This window comes from Heterocephalus glaber, unplaced genomic scaffold (genome assembly GCF_053883595.1).
Source record: "Heterocephalus glaber isolate CG9 unplaced genomic scaffold, H.glaber_assembly_v1.0 deba00001532, whole genome shotgun sequence".
Classification (NCBI taxonomy): domain Eukaryota; kingdom Metazoa; phylum Chordata; class Mammalia; order Rodentia; family Bathyergidae; genus Heterocephalus; species Heterocephalus glaber.
In genome coordinates, this window is record NW_028258330.1 from 20,018,313 (window position 1) to 20,038,398 (window position 20,086).

The 20,086-nt window shown below is 44.9% G+C and overlaps 1 protein-coding gene and 1 pseudogene across 1 annotated transcript; both read left to right on the plus strand.

The window, feature by feature from the left end:
* The first annotated feature begins 2,581 nt into the window (after positions 1–2,581).
* Positions 2,582–8,839, plus strand: Cpxm1 (carboxypeptidase X, M14 family member 1). Its single transcript, XM_004840675.3, has 14 exons — positions 2,582–2,829; positions 3,980–4,141; positions 4,333–4,442; positions 4,563–4,702; positions 4,802–4,892; positions 5,387–5,537; positions 5,633–5,721; positions 6,053–6,176; positions 6,258–6,454; positions 6,539–6,718; positions 6,804–7,101; positions 7,278–7,417; positions 8,261–8,363; positions 8,463–8,839. The coding sequence occupies exons 1-14, from the start codon at positions 2,661–2,663 to the stop codon at positions 8,702–8,704; spliced, it is 2,196 nt and encodes a 731-aa protein (XP_004840732.1). The 5' UTR covers positions 2,582–2,660; the 3' UTR covers positions 8,705–8,839.
* A 7,371-nt stretch (positions 8,840–16,210) lies between these two features.
* LOC101710878 (fibroblast growth factor receptor substrate 2 pseudogene) lies at positions 16,211–18,799 on the plus strand (annotated as a pseudogene).
* The last annotated feature ends 1,287 nt before the right edge of the window (positions 18,800–20,086 follow it).

The window sequence follows — 20,086 nt, forward strand, 5'->3', positions numbered from 1 at the left end:
TCATGGGACTCTGGATTGTGAGTAAGGCATTTTAAAGCCATCACTACTTAGGCTGCTGTCCAAGGGAACAGCAACTGCTTTCTTCTTCCTGTGGCTTCCCAGAGCCATGTGTCCATGAGTCATTCAACCCTTTTGTGCCCATTGTTCTTCTCTGAAAGTGGGGTGATGCTTGTGGACTCTTGGAGGAGGTGGTTTCAGACTGCAGCCCTGGAATGCAGAGGTGGGCTCTGCCAAGGTACAACCTAAGGCTTTCTGGAGATAGGCTCTCACATGACCTGCCAAATGGGGATGAGGCAAGAGGGAGCTGTTGAGGTATTCCAAGTATCAGAGTTTGTGGGACATGTTCTGGATGCTGGGGTTTCAGAAATAGTATAAATGCTGTAAACCTAAGAGGGCTACAACATAGCAGAGAGGTTAAGATTACTGAGAATGAAATGAATGAAAATGAATAAGTGATGAAGGGATTGGTCACTTGGAAAAGAACCTGTCTCCACTGATAATCTTTAAGTAGGTGGCAGCTACAGATATTCCAGCACATCTTGGTGTAGTGACTTGAGAAGCAAGAGTAGAAATCTTTGTCCCCATATCATACTTAGAAGGAAAACTGAGTGAGGTGAGGAAAGGAGAGACAGTGGTCACAAATTCCCTACAAGAAGAGAGTATGGAATAAAAATCAGGACACCTCCAGCAGGCTGTGCTCAAAGACTCAGGCCTTGTGGCCTTGACATCTTTGGTGTTGATGGGCTTGACAAATCATAGAGCCACGGCCACCTGCCCTTGGAACCATTCAGATTGCCCTTCTTCTGGCTCTTTTTGCTTATCTAGCAACTGGGCTTTTGGTATAGATTTGCCTAAAAGGGATAGGGTATAATAGAGGATCCTAGTTTGTGTTTTTCCCTCCTAAATTCTAATTTCTTTGAAAAGGAGCAAATTAGCATTAAGGTTTAATACTGCCTGTTGATGAAATCACCCACAAAATTGCATCCTCCACATATAGAACTGAGGGTCAGGTCCTGATGATTTCACCAAGATGAGGTGAGTCCATATTGTAAGAGATTGCACAATTGCGGGGGGGGGGTGACTAATGCTCCTTAAGAATTTACTGTGTGCTGGGTTTATTTGTGAATTCCTCAGAATTTATTTTTCATTCAATGATAATTAAGTACTTCCTATGTGCCAGGCCCCGTGCCTGAAAGCTGGATCATAATTCCTAAAAACAGAACATGAGAGGATTCTTGTGCACATATTTAATGAGATAGCACTCTCGGGAGAAAAAATTTTAAGTGAGAGAAGGTAAACAGGACAGGTAAGCAGGATAGAGAAAAGAACTAAGCTAGTGTCAGGTAAGGAGGACACCAGATCCTGTATAGTGGATGCAAGACCCAGAGACACTGAGACAGGTTTATTGGAGTGACAGCATGTAGGGGGTCTGAAGTAGAGACTTCAGCCCACCCTGGAGAGGTAAGGAGGCAGTATTTAAGCCTTGAGTGAGGGGCAGAGCTTCAGCCAGGTATTGAGGAAGTTGGAGGGCTCTGGTCAGTTTTTAGATTTTGATTTCCCCAGGGCAGGCCTGGGCAAGCCAGTGTTGGTGGGGATGGCAGCACAGGTGAAGCACCAGCCAAAGATTTTTGTTTTTCCTTTTGGAAAGGCCACCTTGGAGTGCTGGATTCAGAGGGGCCCCAGGAGGGAGGATGGGAATGGTCCTAGGCTCTGAAACCCCTGAATGAAAGGGTGAATAGAGACCTAAGGATGCGGACCCTGGTGGGGGTAGGGGAAGGGATGAAAAGATGGAGGGAGGAGGGCAGGGCCCAGGTAAGCCTCGGCCCCTCCAGCCCTAGCTCCAGCCTGCTGGGTATCTGTTCTGGCTTTTCTTCTCGGGTTATGTAAGTCTGGAACGTGGCAGCCAGGCGAGCAAAGGATTCAGAGGAGGGGAGGAAAGGAGAGAAGAGAGGCGGAGCTGGGGGTGGGTGTGGGGTGGTGATGGGAAGCGCCGCATCTGGTTGGGCCCCTTGGGTTGTCTTTCCCAAGGATTCCCCGAGGACCACCCCCCATCGCTCCCTCTCCTTCTCCTCAGTTTCCCCCTCCTCTCTTCCTTTTGTCTCATCCACCCTGGCAGGGAGGCTATTGCTCTGGATGGATTTCCTTCTCGGGTTGTACTTTCCTCTCGCAAAGTTCTCGGGTTTGCTGCCGTGGCCAAGTCAATTAGCTGCTCCGGGCCTCAGTTTACCAGATTATAAAATGAAGTTTGGTTTACAGACCATGTGTAAAGCTCCTGGCATGGTGTATGGTACCAAGTAGATGCCTGCTGTGGGACGGGCGCCTCACGGGACTCTGAAAAAGATGGCTTTGCAGGCTATGAAGGGCAGCGCGGGAGCGAGGCTGGTTACCCGGGGCGGCGGGAGCTTCCAAAGGGGCCCAGAGACCTCGGCAGCCCACGGGACAGCACTGCCCATATCCCCTGGGGTCCTGCACAGCCCCTTGGGCATCCATCCGCTCCCTGGGGCTCCGAGGTCCAAGATCTAGAGCGGGCTGTGGGCGGGCCGGAGGCTGCAGAGGGGCGTGGGGCGGGCAGGAAGGGGCGGGGGGCTCTGAAGCGGCCTGCAGGAAGAGACGAACCCACCTCGCTCCCTGGTTCAGCGCGCCCAGTACTTGCGCCCGCCATGTGGGGTCCGCTGCTCACCTTGGCCGCCTTCGCGCCTGCCGTTGGTCTGGGTCTGGGGACGCCCAGCGCCTCAGTGCTGGACCTGGCGCGGCCCTCGACCACGGAACCCCTGGGCTCGACCCTGGCCCCGAGTAGCAGCCCTGCACTGCCGCCAGCGAAGGCGAACGGTGAGCTCCGGCCCCACTCTGCGGGCGCCCCCTCCCCAACACACACACACACACACACACACACACACACACACACACACACACACACACACACACACACACACTCCTGCCCCGTGCAACAGTTGCTGACTCAGCAACCCCATCTGGCCAAACCCAGTCAGCAGTCCCTGGACAGGTGCCAGAGGGATGCTGGCTCCTCCAGCCCCAAACCTTCCCTTTTCAAAGATGAAGAAACTGAGGCCAGAGCCTGCAGGAGGGGAGAAAGCAGTGCAAAGACACCCAGAGGAAGGGATGCAGGGCAAGCCTGTGTAGAGAGTTTAAGAGCAAGGGCTGGAGAGAAAGAACAAAAGGGAGGGAGAGGCTCTTTGCTGAGGGTGCCACTAGGAGAGGAAATGGTTCCTGGAAAGGGAGAGGCAGGCTGTCTGACCTCTCTCTTCTCACATGTGGGAAGCTAGAGGAGAAAGACAAGGGGATGGCAGTCAGGAATTCTAGGTAGGTGAGTGGACCTGGGTCCTGAAGGACAAGCTGAGTCAGGACAAGGTGAAGAAAAAGGGCAGCCAGGAAGGGAACAGTATGTGCAAAGGCACAGAGTCACCAGACACCAAAATGCACCATGTTCTGGAGGCAGCGGTAGAGTGTGGGTCTGAAGGGATCTGGCTACACTGGCCTGTGCAAGGCTCTTGGTGGGAGAGCGAGTGGGTGGCAGTCCAGGAAGCTTCAGTGGCCAGGCCAAACATGGAGTTGAGGACAGGAGATCTCAGCCCACAGGGTAGGTGCAACCAATGGAGGGAGCACAGGGATTCTGGGGCATGAGATTTAGTCTGGAGCTCAGCAAGGCTGAGGTGGTACAATCAGGTAGTGAACGGTATTATAGGAGAGGGAACCAACTCAGCTCTTGGGAATGACCAGTTTCTAGAGGCTGGATATAGCTCTTCATTGGGTCCAAGGGTCAGAGGCGTGGCTGGTGGCCATCTATGTGAGGTGCAAAGGAAGTGGCAGGAGAGGCAGGTTGCGATCAGACTGGAGGCCTTTTGATGCCAAAAGCTAAGGTCATTTGATACTTGCATGCCTCCCTGGCCTGGCAGACCTTTCCATTTGGGGTTTCGTGCCATGTTTCCCTCTTTTGGTGCTGCCCCTCGGTGAACCCTAGGAACCTTGAAACAGCACACCCGGATTCGAATCATCAGGAAGAAAAAGGTCATTCTGAAGAAGCGAAAGAAACTAACTAGTCCCAGTTTCCCAGTGACTGCCAAGCCTTTGGTGACCACCAGCTCAGCAGGGACTCTCAACCTCTTTGAGAAACAGGAACCAGGTATTGCCCCTGCAGGGGCCCTGCCTGGGCTTGCAGCTCCTGGGGCACATACAAATCAATGTAGTCCTTGCCCTCCTGGACATAGGCATGTCCCCTGCCTGCTTAGCACACAAGCAGGCTCCAGCTCGGCTTCTTACCTGCTCTGACTACCCTCTCTCTGATCCTGTCTGACTGCTTGGTCCCTACCCCAGGCTGTCCCCCTTTGGGCCTGGAGTCCCTCCGAGTTTCAGATAGCCAGCTTGAGGCATCCAGCAGCCAGTCTTTTGGTCTTGGACCACACCGAGGACGGCTCAACATCCAGGTAGTCAACTCCAGCTCTCAGGGGTAGGCAAAGGAGCCCCTGGGACCTTCTCCCCTGCCCCCTGTCCTAGCCACCCCTCTCTACCTACCTGGGCCTGATCACCATGCCCTGTGCCCACAGTCAGGCCTGGAGGATGGTGATCTGTATGATGGGGCCTGGTGTGCCGAGCAGCAGGACACTGAGCCATGGCTTCAGGTGGACACTAGGAAACCCACCCGCTTCTCAGGCATTGTCACACAGGGCAGGAACTCTATCTGGAGGTGAGGCAGCCTAGCCCTGGGCCAGGAAGCGGTGGGTGGAAACAGGAGAGCTGCAGTGGGGTGGGGTGGGGCCACTGATGATCTCACCTTTCCTGCTAGATATGACTGGGTCACATCATACAAGGTCCAGTTCAGCAATGACAGTCAGAACTGGTGGAGGAGTCGGAATCACAGCAGTGGGATGGACTCGGTGAGTGAGTCCCACTGTGGTCCCACTGTGGCTGGGCCCCTCTATGCTGGGAGTTGGGCACCAGGGTGCTTAGTTGTGCTGGAATTTCTCTGAGAATAACTCAGATATGGGGTGGATGCTGCCTCTGGAACACCCCTTCTGACCATGGGCTTCTGGCTTGAGGCACTTCTTACCTGCTTATGGTATTGGCTTCTCCATCTCAGGACCCCTAATACGAGGCTACAATATGGGTCCTGGCCAGCTTTAGGATAGGCTGTTCCCAAGTCACATGACCATGTTGTCTAATGAGTTTGACCAAGCCAGAAAACATAGCTGCCTAGGGCTGCCCATGGGTAGGGGCTGTGGGCACGGAGCTTGTGTTTGATACAGAGTACAGTATCAGTTTAGCTGAGCCCACCAGGCAAGGTTAGCCCTAAGCTAACTTGAGTTCCTTCCCTGGATCCTGAGGTAGGCTGGGGTTCAAGTAGCCTCAGCAAAGAACTTGATGCCCTCAGGTATTTCCTGCTAATTCTGACCCAGAAACCCCAGTGCTGAACCTCCTGCCAGAGCCCCAGGTGGCCCGCTTCATTCGTCTGCTGCCCCAGACCTGGCTCCAGGGAGGCTCATCTTGCCTCCGAGCAGAGATCCTGGGCTGCCCCATCTCAGGTGGGCAGTGGGCAAAGGCTGGATGGGCAGGGTCAGGATGCAGGGTGCTTCTTCCACTGTGAACTCACCTTTACTATGAACTCACCCTCCACCAGATCCTAATGACCTGTTCCCTGAGACCCACACACCAGGGTCCTCTGACCCTCTGGACTTTCAGCATCACAATTACAAGGCCATGAGGAAGGTCAGATATAACCCCTATGACCCAGGAAAGAGGGTATAACCTTCTGTGACTGTGCACATGTCCCCTACTTCCTGTCTCCTGTTTCCTTCTCTCCTGTGGACTCCTAAGCCCTGACTGGGTTGCCTTTGTCATGGCACCACCCCGGTTCTGCTCCTTCCTTCTGGACTTGCTGTTGCCCTATTGGATGATGCCATGATCCCTCCATCTGTGTGAGTCACCACTCACACCTCACACTCACTTTGTGAGTCTTTTCACAGCAACATGTGGTCTGACCCTGGGATGTGATCCTCATACCTCATGTCATGCTCCTCTTCTCCCCCTGGCCCCCAAGCTGATGAAGCAGGTGAATGAGAAGTGTCCCAACATCACCCGCATCTACAGCATCGGGAAGAGCTACCAGGGCCTGAAGCTATATGTGATGGAAATGTCAGACCATCCTGGGGAGCATGAGCTGGGTACTGGCAGATGGCATAGGGAGAGGTAGGCACAGGGCAGGCCATAGATGTGAGCCAGCTGTGAACACTGTGTGTTCCCAGGGGAGCCTGAGGTACGCTATGTGGCTGGCATGCATGGGAATGAGGCCCTGGGGCGCGAGTTGGTTCTGCTCCTGATGCAGTACTTGTGCCGGGAGTACCTGCGAGGGGACCCACGAGTGACCCGGCTGCTCAATGAGATGCGCATCCACCTGTTGCCCTCCATGAACCCTGATGGTTATGAGATTGCCTACCGCCGGGTAGGCTACTTGGCATGAGGGCTGCCCTGCCCCTTCTGCCTTGATGTCTAGAGCCACTTGGCTTGAACAAACTTTTCTTGGCAGGGCTCGGAGCTGGTGGGCTGGGCAGAGGGTCGCTGGACCCACCAGAGCATTGACCTTAACCACAATTTTGCTGATCTCAACACACAACTGTGGGATGCAGAGGACGATGGGCTAGTGCCCCATATAGTCCCCAACCATCACCTGCCACTGCCTACTTATTACACCCTGCCCAATGCAACTGTGAGTCTTCTGGGGGCAGTGGTAGAGAGGCACCCAGGGGACCCTTGTCTCTGTGCTCCACCCTTCCTGACCTTTCCCTGTTCAGGTGGCTCCTGAAACATGGGCAGTGATCAACTGGATGAAACGGATCCCCTTTGTGCTGAGTGCCAACCTTCATGGGGGTGAGCTGGTGGTGTCCTACCCATATGACATGACTCGGACCCCGTGGGCTGCCCGTGAACTCACGCCTACACCAGATGATGCAGTCTTCCAGTGGCTCAGCACGGTCTATGCTGGCACTAGTCGGGTGATGCAGGACACAGATCGTCGGCCCTGCCACAGCCAAGACTTCTCCTTGCATGGCAATATCATCAACGGGGCTGACTGGCACACAGTCCCTGGGAGTATGTCCTTGGGGGTGCAGTTATCCCCATCCCCATAAACTGCCCCATTAGACAGTCTGTTGTTCCATGCAGTGCTCACTGCAATTCCCACCCTCAAGTGTCTCCCAGGGCAGGGCTGTAGGAGGGCAGGACTCCCATCCTGCCTTCTGGAGCTCCAGTGTCTGTGGTCCCCACAGGCATGAATGACTTCAGTTATCTACACACTAACTGCTTTGAGGTCACTGTGGAGCTGTCCTGTGACAAGTTCCCTCATGAGAGTGAGCTGCCCCAGGAGTGGGAGAACAACAAAGATGCCCTCCTCACATACCTGGAACAGGTCAGCTCCAATTCCCCCCAGCCTGCTTGAGTCACTCCTGGCCAGTTTGCTCCCCATTTAAGCTGCTGCCACCTGGGGTTATTCTCAGATCCAGCTGAATCAGGTTCCCAAGATGCTGTGGACCATATCTGGCATCAGAGTATCCTGGGAGGATTTAGGATGGGAAGTACATTTTGCCAGCAGGGTAATGTCTTGTCACATGTTAGCTGGTGGCAAATGCCAGGGAAGTCTGGGAGTGGTCCCTAGAGTGTCTCAGAAAAAGGCTGATGTAGGAACTACCCAAGCACAGAGCCATCAGGTTTATGGAAACTCGTATCTCTGGGATGGGTCTATAAGAATAGCTTCCTCTGAGAAGGTAGCTCAGTTGCAGAGCATTGCCTACCATGTGCAAGGCCCTGGGTTCAAAGCCCAGTGCCAAGAAAAAGAAAAATGCAATGTATGCTACCCAGGAGGCTGAGGCAGAAGTATCAGAAGTTCCAGCTCAGCCTGGGCAACTGAGACCTTGTCACAAATAAATAGTAAAATAAAATTTAAAAAATAAAATGTGGGCTGTGGATGTAGCTCAGAACTTTCTGGGTTTGATATCCACTGCATTAAAAAAAAATGATTATACAGAAAACAAATCCAATGACAACTGTCGCTGAACTTGGAGATGATAAGCCTTCTTACCAGTCCAGATATAATTTATCAGTCAGGGGAGGATTTTGCCAGAAGTTTTGTCACCTAGAAACATAGTAGACACATCACTTTAACAGGTTTGCCAGGGAACATAACCAGAAAGTTAGCTGAAGGTCACCTTCTCAAGCAGAGGGGAGAGGCTTTTAATAATTTTTTCCCACACAGGTGCGCATGGGCATTGCAGGAGTTGTGCGGGACAAGGACACGGAGGAGGGGATTGCTGATGCTGTCATTGTTGTGGATGGGATTAACCATGATGTTACAACGGGTGTGTGTGGAGGGAGGGTTAGGGAGAGACTGGAGGGCTTTTGGCTGGGGCAAAAGCAGTGGATCACCGGGTCTTGACTTTGCCCTTCTTTCTCCTTAGCATGGGGTGGGGATTACTGGCGGCTGCTAACCCCAGGGGACTATATGGTGACTGCCAGTGCTGAAGGCTACCATGCAGTGACACGGAGCTGCCAGGTCACCTTTGAAGAGGGACCAACCCCCTGCAATTTCTTGCTCACCAAGACTCCCAAACAGAGACTGAGAGAGCTGCTGGCAACAGGGGCCAAGGTCCCCCCAGACCTTCGGAGGCGGCTGGAGCGGCTGAGAGGACAGAAAGATTAACATGTCCAGCTGAAGAGAGCCAGAGCCTTGGGCAGGCTGGACCTGTCCAGAACTAAAGGGGAAGAGTGGGGAGGGAGGGACACTGTGAAGGAGCAGGCACTCTGGCTCATTAAAGCTACCTGCCATCTTCTCTGATCTTCCTGTTGTCTCTGACCCAGGTCCTCCCCAGGGCAGGCCTCCACCTCTCCATTCCTATTCTGCCCACATTTGCACACTGTTGACTCTGGAGACACTGTGTGGAAAGAGGACTCTATATGGACTCTTGAACCCAGAGCTTGCAGAGCAACACATTTCTACCCAGGAACTTCTGCCACAGGTGCCATTATGTTCTGTGAGCATCTGCCTAGTGCCAAGCAAGTGAGGAGTCAAGGGTTAACAGTGCTCACACCTGCCCTCCTGGGATTCCTGGGTTAATTGTGAGGCTTTCAAAGGTGGAGGCTGATTGCTGTGGGAATCTAGATGGGAGTCACACACATGGGAAAGGTGGCACTGCAGATCTGCAAGGACTCAGTCGAGGATGCACCAGAGTTGATGGTTCTAGGAGTTCTGATGGAAGGTGTGCTGGGTGTGGTGATATGGACAGAGCCCAACCCAAGAAGGAGGGAGCCAAACAGGTCAGCTGAGACTGTGGATTTGCTTCATTAGCCATTCTCAGAGTGTTGATAAACAACAGGCTTTGATTGGTTTCTTTCAGATTTGAGGGATTATGTGTGAGTCTGTCTAGCTGGGAAAATCACCCATTCTAAATATTTCAAGCACAGAAAAATTTAATGCTAGATATTGGAAATGAAGTTCTTAGAAAAATTGAGTAAGAAAAAGGAGAAGGGAATTTCACTCAGAAAGCAAGAAGCTGATAACACTCCTGGGCTGCTGTTTATAAGCTTGTATTTGCTTATGCTGGTGCTGGAGCCCACAATCAACATGGTCTCCTGTTGCCACCTGAGATTGCTTATGGTCCCCTGCAATGGCTAGGGCCAGAAGTAAAATAATTTCTTTCTCCCATTTCCTAATCTCTAGCAAGAAAACCTATAAAATGTAGGCTTCTAGGTAGAGCTTCCAAGGACAGGAATGGGGCAAATACTAATAGGCAAAATCTGGCCTAAAGGCAGCATGTAGCATTCCATTATGTAAAGTATGCCTAGTGCTTGGCTATTGCACTGTTTTCTTGATATGTCTCTTCTCTCTCTCAATCTTCATCTTTAGGCTCATTTAATCACAATGAGAAAGACTTTTATCAGTACCAGATATTGAACCCTGGGCCTTTGCCCTGAGTTCCACTCCATCCCCCTTTTACATTGAGACATATTTTTCAGTAGGTCACCCAGCTGGGCTGGAACTTGCAATCCTCACCTCAGCTTCCCAGATTGGTCAGACTACTCAGGTGCACCATGATGATCAGCTACAGTGAATGGTTTAGTGTCTCATTTTCCTGCACCTTTTCGCTCCACTTTTAATTCCTCTTATATAATGTCACTTTTTAATTTATTTTTGGTACCAGGGATCGAACTTGGGTCCTTGCGCTTGCAGGGCAGGCAGCAGAACCACTGAACTAAATCCTCAGTCTGATAATGTCACTTTTTCAAAAAATTTTTTTATTCATCTAAAATGTCCATAATGAAAAGTGTCTATAACTGCACATCTGTATACATTCATACAAATACACTTAAGGTAAAAAAATGCTATCTGCATCCCTAAACCCTACCTTGTGCACCCTTTCAGTAAATACACACTTACCTGCCAAAGGATCATTGTGGTGACTCTAACATCAGTTTAAAACTGCCTACTTTTTGGCTGGAATTTCTTTCCCTTGTGCTTTGGGTTTGGCCTATGATTTCTTGGTTTCCATTTTGGTTTCACTGGATATAACAGTTCTTAGTTGTAGATGACAGAATCACTCTAGATGGCTTAAGTAAAAAGGATTTATTAAAAAGTTCTAGGAAGTTTACACAATCTCAATGAGAACAAGAAGCCAGGCACTAATGCTGCATAACCTCAACACAGCCAATGTCAACAAACACCAGCAGACTTCCCAACCATGTCATGAGACTGTTCTAGTGGAATTACCATGCTCACCATTGCTTCCTGCCTGTCAGGTATGTTACTAGAGACAAGATGATAGAAACTTTCATGGTTTTTTAAATTAAAAAACTTATTAGTGCATGTTAATATTAGATGATGATGGAGTTTATTTGGGAAAGTTGATTCATGCAATTGACATATCTTCATCTGTTTCAATCACCTTCCCCCCTCTTCCCCCACTTTCCTCCTTTATCCCCTTTCCATTCCCAGAAGTCTGCCTTCTGGTTTCCTGTCCTCTCTCTTTTATTTTAAAAATTTATTTATTTATGCTTTTTGAGGCTTTTCATGTAAGAGAAAACATGCAATATTTAACTTTCTGAGTCTGGCTAATTTCACTCAATGTAAGGGCTTCTAGTTCTGTCCATTTTCTTGCAAATGGCATAATTTTATTATTTCTGACCAAGTGTATACATACCACATTTTAATCTGTTCATCTTTTGGCAGGAATCCAGGCTGTTTCTGCAGCTTTGCTATTGTGAATTGTGCTGCTATAAACATGGATATGCATGTATCTCTATTGTACACAGTCCTTAATTCTTTGGGGAACATGCGCAAGAGTGGTATAGCTGGGTCAAGTGGTATTTCTATGTTTAGGCTTTCAAGGAATCTCAATACTGATTTCTAAAGTTTACATTCCCAGCAATAGTGTAGGAGGGTTTCCTTTTCCCTGCATCCTCAAAGAATTCATTGTTTTTGTATTCTTAATGATAGATATTCTAACTGAGGTGAGATGGACTCTCAATGTAGTTCTAATTTGCATTTCTCTAATGGCTAGAGAGGTGGAACATTTTTTCATACACTTATTGGCCATTTGAACTCCTTTTGAGAAGTATATATTTAGTTCATTTGCCCACTTTTTAAAAAATTGGATTCATTGTTTCATGGGGGTTAATTTTTTAAAATTCTTTATATATTCTGGGTATTAAGCCTCTATCAGAAGAGTAGCTAGCAAAGATTTTCTTCCATTCAGTGGTTGTTTTCATTCTGTTAATTATTTTCTTTGCTGTGCAGAAGCTTTATAATTTGATGTAGTCACATTTGTTGATTCTTCATATTATTTCTGGAGCTTTTGGAGTCCTGTTAGGGTGTCTGCCTGTGCCTATTGCTTCAAGTGTTTCCCCTATGTTGCCTCCAGCAGAAACTTTCATATTTGTACCCAAGGAACCATAAACCTCCACTACCATGAATGACAAAAATATCTGACACTTCCTTTTGCTCATTTTTAAAAAAGTTCTTTTATTGGTACATTTTAGGTATACAATATGTTTACATTTATCATTGGGTGCTTGTACCTGTATATGATGTATCTTGGTTCTTATTTTTTCCCCCATTACCTGTGCACCCTTCACCCCCTCCACCCTTCCCTATTTACATAGATTTCATTTCCATTTTTTTCTTTTCTCATAATTTTTCCTTTCCCTTCTTTCCTTTCCCCTTCCCCTCCCACCACCCCTACTCCTTTTGATTTTTTCCTATTTCAAATTATCAATTATTCATTTTAATCATTTTAATCCTTATTTACACTTTCAGTTTCTCACACTAGAGAAACTATTCAGTATTTACATATGCGTGTCCTATTTATTTCACTTAAGAGGATGGCCTCAAGGTGCATTCATTTAGCTATAAATGTCTCTAGTTTCTTGTTCTTTATGGCTGAGTAGTACTCCATTTTATTAAAAAACCACATCTTCTTTATCCAGTTTCCAGTTGATGGGCACTTGGGCTGTTTCCAAGCTTTAGCTATTACAAACTGTGCTGCTATAAACGTGGGTGCACATATATCACTGTGTTATGATTCTTTTAATTCTTTAGGAAGATACCCAGCAGGGGAATACCTGGGTCAAATGGGACTTCTAGACCTAGTTCTTTGAGGTATCTCCACACTGATTTCCACAGTGGTTGCACCAGTCTGCACTCCCACCAACAATGGAGAAGGGTTCCTTTCTCCTAACCCCCCCCACCAGCATTTGTTATTGGTTGATTTCTTGATAGCAGCAATTCTTTTTGGGGTAAGGTGGAATCTTAGTGTTGTTTTCATCTGCAGCTCTCGAATGACCAGTGATGTTGAACATTTTTTCATATATTTATTTGCTGCTTTTACTTCTTTGTCTGAGAAATATCTGTTCATTTCGGATGCCCATTTTTGAAATGGGTCTTTGAATTTGGGGGTGGTCTGATTTTTTTCAATTCTTTATATATTCTAGATAGTAGCCCTTTGTCTGAGGGACAGCTGCTAAAAAATTTTTCCCACATTGTAGGTTGTCTCTTAGCTCTGTTGGTGGTTTCCCTTGGAGTGCAGAAGCTTTTTTAATAAGATGAGATCTCAGTTGTAGATTCTTTGTGCTAGTTCCCCTTGCTTATTCTTAATTCAAGTATAGGGCTAGTATATCCATCCATTTGGCAGGATCTAGGTTACATGAGGAATCTCAGGTAGAAAAATGTCTGGGAGATTTTGCTTTAGTCTTCTAGCTTCTAAGGTATCAGAAATCAAACAATGTTGGCATAAATACTAAGTGAGCCAGTTTATAAAACCTGAAACACTGTAGAATATCTATGAATAGGATCACAGTGTTGTACATCTCTAGGGCATTCTGTTTAAAATGGACCAATATAGCTGAGCATGGTCTTGCACCCCAGCACTCAGGAGGCTAAGGCATGAGGATTGCCATGAGTTCAAGGCCAGCCTGGGCTACATAGTGAGTTCAAGGCCAATCTGAACTACACAGTGAGATCTTGTCTCACAAAACAACAACAACAAAAAATAGACCAATAATTTTAAGTCTAGTAAACCTGTTACTCAAGTGTTATACAAATAGTTTTCCCAGTACAGTGAGCATCATAATCAAAATTACCAAGCAAATAGGAAACAATGCACCATAAAAATCAGTGGAAATAACACATAAGAGAACTAGACCTGTAAAGATTTCATAAATTTGAAACACTAGATGAAGATGATAAAATAACCATATTCACACTGTACAAAGAAAGAAAAGCCATACTTCAAGACTCCTACAACAAATAAAAACCATAAAATGAGCTATTTGAAAAGTAATATAACAAAATTTCTATAAAATACAATAACATAAATATAAAACTGTATTACACTGGGTGAGACACTTACAGAGAGAATTAATAGAATAGAAGGTAGGTCAGAAGAAAATATCCAAGTCACACAGACAGATAGAGGGAAATGTAGAAAGTGATAGAATGTTTTGAATATATGTTATGGAGGAAAGGCTGAGACAGTAAACAGAAGAGTGGGGGAGAGCATTCTTGTGGGGTGTTTTTCTTTTCAGTACTGGGAATTGAATTCAGAGCCTCAGACATGCTAGGCAAACCCTCTGCCACTGAGCTACATTCCCAGCCCTGAGAGAGCAATTTTTGAAGAGATATAAACTGAAGATTTTTCAGAACTGATGAAAGATACTAATTCACAAGGATTCTCAAATTCCAAGAAAGATAAACAATTCAATAAAATAATGGTGAAAAGATGTAAATATGCATTTTACAAAAGAAAAAAATATTCATTTTATTAACATTAAAAATTTTTGCATGCAATAAAATTCACCTTTTTATGTGTAGTTATGAGAGTCACATACATAGATTCTTGCATCCACCACCACTACGACCAGAGACACAGACAGCAAGGAGCTCTCCTGTCCTGTTCCTTAGAGTTCAGCTCCTTCTTCAGTTCTGACCCTAGGAAACCATCGTTTAGTTTCTGATCATATATTTTGCTTTACCTAAATGATCTCCCAGCAGAATTAACTCAAAGAGACCCACATCTCAACATACCATAATCAGATGGTCAAAAGACAAAGAGAATCTTAAAGGCGGCAAAACCACTGAGCTAAATCCCCAGCCCCACAAGTTATTTCTTATCAGAAGCCCTGGAGGCCAGGAAGCAGTGGATGACATATTCAAAATGTTGAATGAAAAACTATCCTTCAAAAATGTGGTGTAGGGGGCCGGGGATTTAGCTCAGTGGTTTCACCGCCTGCTGCACAAGTGCAAGGACCCGAGTTTGATCCCTGGTACCAAAAAAAAAAAAATGTGGTGTATTATGTAGCTATTAAAACAATGAGCTACATATAAATGAGGTAATTTGGGGCAAAGAGTTCACAAAGTATTATGTGTTGAGAAATACAGGGGCTGGGAATTTAGCTCAGTGGTGCCGCGACCTGCCTCACAAGCGCCAAGGTCCTGAGTTTGATCCCTGGTACCAAAAAAAAAAAAGAAACACAAAATACAGATACGTGTATGTAGCACAAGACCATTTTTGTAGGTCAATGGCAAAACTACTATGTTTGAAATTATATAAGCATGGAAAAGGGATATTAAAAAACTACCCAACAAAATTCAACATTCATCCTTAATATTTAAAAAGTGCAGTAAAATAGGATTAAAGTTTAGTAAAATAAAGTACTTCAATCATAACCCCAAAGCTAGCATTATGCTTAATGAGAAGCACTAAAACATCCCCATTAAAGTCAAAAATAGAACTTGATATTGTTGGGGTTTTTTTGGTACTGGGGATCGAACTCGGTCCTTGTGCTTGTGAGGCAGGCGGTGGAACCACTGAGCTAAATCCCCAGCCCAGAATTTAATTTTATACTAGAAGCAGTAACCAGTACCACTGGCAAAGAAAAAGAAATCATTTCTAAATCAATTCTAAAAATTTGACTGAAAAAGGAAAAATTATCATTATTTGCAGATGCAATGACCTGAGAAAACAAGAAATCTAAATGAGAAGCTACCATGATATATAATAGAAGCTAGAAAAGTTTTAGGGTATAAAAATAATAGAAACATTAACTTTCATGCACATTTATGTATATATGCCACGACCACATAGTTGAGTAGTATAAGAAAAGACTACATGAATATAGCTACTAAGACAAGAATAAGAATAAATAGAGTCCATAATGAAAGCATATATATCTTAGAGACCTAAAAAGACTTTTTAAAAATAGAAAGAAGCACAAACAATAATGATGTGAATTTTCCATAAGGTAATTTATATATATAATGCAATTCAGTAAAAAAAATCTAAGATATTTTAAAAAATTGGAAATGATTTTTTTGTGTGTGTGGTACCAGGGATCGAACTCAGGACCTTGCGCTTGTGAGGCAGGCATGGCACCACTGAGTTAAATCCCCAGCAAAACTGGATATGATTTTAAAACTCTCATGGACACATTAATCAGAATTGCCAAAATTCTCAAAAAATTCTCAAAAAATTCTCAAAAAGAGTAGTATAGAAAATTGATCATACTAGATATTAAAACATTTAAAATATATTAAAAACCTTTCATTATTGAAACAGTATAGTAGGAATATACGAATAGATAGACTTATGGAATGGAATAGAAAGTCCAGAAAGACAAATAAAACAAAAATGAAGGAGAGCAGGGGATTTAGTTCAGTGGCACCTCACATGTGCAAGGTCCTGAGTTTGATCCCTGGTACCAGAAAAAAAAAAAAAAAAGAGGGAGAAATTATCACATTCTCAGATAAACAAAATCAGAGAATCCATCAATGGCAGATTTCCTTACTAAAGAAAGTTCTTCATACTGAAATGACAGAACACTGGACATTAACTCACATCCACTGGAAGAAGTAAAGATTACTAGTAAACTACATAAGTAAATATGATAGCATAAGCACATTTTGTTTATGACTTTTTCTCCTAGGTGATTTAAAAGACAACTATGTAAAATTATAAATCTGCATTACAATTCAATAATAAAAAGACAAATAATCCAATTAAAAGATGACAAAAGATCCAAATAGACATTTTTTCCAAAGAACATCTACAAATGACCGATAAGCATAAGAAAAAAATCATCATCAAGAAATCAAGGGTAGGGTTCGGACCGGAGAGAGGCCTTGCGGACCCTGCCGCTGATGCTCCATCGGCTCCGAGTAGGGGCTCCAGCCCGGCTCTGAGTGAGGAGGTCCGCGCCTGCCTACCCACAACCTGCACCCTCCCAGTGTCCGGCCTGACGAAATGGCCATTAAGAAGTAGATGTCCAGATGCAAAGGGTTTTGAAACAGTCCATTTGTCATAAAGCAAGATGCAGCTGTGGCTTTTCAACCAGATTAGAACAAAATTATATCTGTTTTTCTCAGAGGAGAATTCCACAAGGTTAACTCAGCAAATAAAGAAAACATGGTATTTTGAAATATGATTAAACTCCTGATGCAGCAGCAGAGGCTAAGAATATTAATGGCTATATGTAGTGCTCACATGGTCTTCTGAAGAAGCCATGGGTAGCTGTTGCAGCTGTCCAGATAAAGACAGTGTCCCAGATAACCACTGGAAAAAGTTTAAGGTCATTAATGTGGATGACGATGGGAATGAGTTAGGTTCTGGCATAATGGAGCTTACAGACACAGAACTGATTTTATATACTCGCAAACGTGACTCAGTAAAATGGCACTACCTCTGCCTGTGGTGCTATGGCTATGACTCAAACCTCTTCTCTTTTGAAAGTGGTCAAAGGTGTCAAACTTGACAAGGAATCTTTGCCTTTAAATGTGCCCGTGCAGAAGAATTATTTAACATGTTGCAGGAGATTAAGCAAAACAATAGTATAAATGTAGTGGAAGAGCCAGTGGTAGAAAGAAATAATCATCAGACAGAATTAGAGGTCCCCAGAACACCTCGAACACCTACAACTCCAGGGTTTGCCGGTCAGAGCTTACCTAATGGATATCTCCGATATCCCTCATTCGGAGATGCTTCATCTCATCCTTCAAGCAGACATCCTTCCGTGGGAAGTGCTCGCTTACCTTCAGTTGGTGAAAAATCTACACATCCTTTGCTTGTGGCTGAGGAACAAATACATACCTATGTCAACACTACAGGCATACAAGAAGAGTGGAAAAACCGAGCAGGTGCTCAAGTCCCACCGGAGGCAAGGGTTTCAAATGCTGAAAGCAACACACTGAAAGAAGAACCAAGTAGTATTGAAGACAGAGACACTCAGCTTCATCTTGAACCCGAAGGAGTCAAATTTGTTTTAGGACCAACTCCTTTTCAGAAGCATTTAATGGAAAAAGAGAAACTGGAGCAACTTGGAAGAGACCAAGTTAGTGGAAATGGTGCAAATAACACAGAATGGGACACTGGCTATGACGGTGATGAACGCAGAGATGCACCTTAGGTTAACAAACTGGTGTATGAAAATATAAATGGGCTATCTATCCCTAGTGCCTCAGGGGTCAGGAGAGGTCGTCTGACATCCACTAATACCTCAGATACCCAGAATATCAACAACTCAGCTCAGAGAAGAACTACGTTATTAAACTATGAAAATTTACCATCGTTGCCTCCTGTTTGGGAAGCCCGCAAGCTAAGTAGGGATTGAGATGACAATTTAGGACCAAAGACTCCATCTCTAAATGGCTACCATAATAATCTAGATCCAATGCATAACTATGTAAATACAGAGAATTTAACAGTGTCAGCAAGTGCTCACAAAATAGAATATTCAAGGCGTCGAGACTGTACACCAACAGTCTTTAACTTTGATATCAGACACCCGAGTTTAGAACACAGGCAACTCAATTATGTACAGGTTGACTTGGAAGGTGGCAGTGACTCTGACAATCCTCAGACTCCAAAAACACCTACCACTCGCCTGCCACAACCCCCTACAAGGCGCACAGAGCTGTATGCTGTGATAGACATCGAGAGAACTGCTGCTACGTCCAATTTGCAGAAAGCACTGCCACGAGATGATGGTACATCTAGGAAAACTAGACATAATAGTACTGATCTGCCCATGTGAGCCTGGAAAGCATTATGTTGTTTGCACCTTTGTGAAGTTTTTTTAAAAATGAAGATGCAAATGCTTCATTTTCATTTCTACACTAACTCCTTTTATAGACTGATTAAAAAAATTTTTTTCTGAGTATTTCATGTGCATCTTTAACTAAAGGGAATTATTGTAGAGCAGGTACTCCTTAACACTAATTTCATTATATACTATTCATTATTGTACAGCAGCATTCCCATTTCACAGTGCCTATTTAAAATGAGAGTTGAAGTGAAAGACATGCCGGTTGATTTTTATTCAATACTTCGGACTTATGCATATCTTTCATGTCTAAGTCACAGTTGGCATTTAAAACTTTTTATAAAGCCTCTTGGTAATGTGCATTGCTAACAGATAACTCTAGACTTTGAAAGTGATATTTGTAGATCACAGTATGTGGCCTCCAGTATGTAACATGAAGAATCCTTTATTTCATTAATCAAAGGCTTTTTTTGACTTGAGCCAAAACATGTGTAAAGGAAATGGAAGTACCACACCTCCTTGTATACCAGTCAGCTCTTTTGCCTTCAGTGTTACTAGAAAGAATCCTATGTCGTGAATATAGTTTGCTGTTGGTGTGTTGAAAGGTAGGCAGGAGACAAGATTTTCTGTTTACTCATCTCATGATGTCATTTGAAGGGCATGTCCAGATGTCTTACTCTGAATTACAGTGGGCTTAAGAATCAGTCTCAGGTCACTTTACCCAAAAACAATTGAAAATCTGAACCATGATCTCTTGAAGTTTCTATCCTATAGATTATTTCTTTCTTTTTTTTTTTTTTGGTACCAGGGATCGGACTCAGGTCTTTGCGCTTGGTAGCAGGTGGTGAAACCACTGAGCTAAATCCCTGGCCCCAGTATCCTATAGATTATTGATAAGGCATTGTTTTCTGCAGGTATTTTTGCTGTTCGGTTCCCATTTACCTTTGGTTTTTATTTTGGTGTTTGGGATAACTTACTGTATTGCTTAATGTTTTTTTTCAATTTAAAATGTTTGAGTTTGTATGTAGTTTTGAAATTGGATTATGTGTTCACTATTACTTAGTTTGCATTTTTGTCAAATTATGGTTTTGAAGGTTCATTTGGAACTTGCTGTTATTCTATAACAGCTTTGCCCTTGTCCAGTATTTATTTATATGCTGTTTACTTTTCAAGTTGATAAAAACATTCTTTTGATTTTAAATTTCACTTGTGTCCATAGATGATCGCTTTAGCAGTTGAGGAAAAAAAAAAAGGAAGGTCCTTTAAACATGCAAAGTTCCCTAAAGGTACTGTGTGTTCTCTGTGGGCACTCTCCCCAGCACTTTAGCAGGGATTTTCTTCAGCTACACGGCTACAGTTGTACTCTGTCCACTCTAGTGTTCCTCAGCTCTGCTGTCCTTTCACTTGTAGCTGGATCTTGATTATCCCTTGATTTCAGTGGAATGTTAATATTGTTGCCAGCGTAGCAGGTACAGTGGAAGTCTTGTAGTAATGAGAT

Coding starts and splice junctions, on each gene's coding strand:
- Cpxm1 (XM_004840675.3), top strand. CDS start 2,661: ATGTGGGGTCCGCTGCTCACCTTGGCCGCCTTCGCGCCTGCCGTTGGT. Junction 6,719..6,803: donor ACACCCTGCCCAATGCAACT/GTGAGTCTTCTG, acceptor TTCCCTGTTCAG/GTGGCTCCTGAAACATGGGC. Junction 7,418..8,260: donor TCCTCACATACCTGGAACAG/GTCAGCTCCAAT, acceptor TTTCCCACACAG/GTGCGCATGGGCATTGCAGG.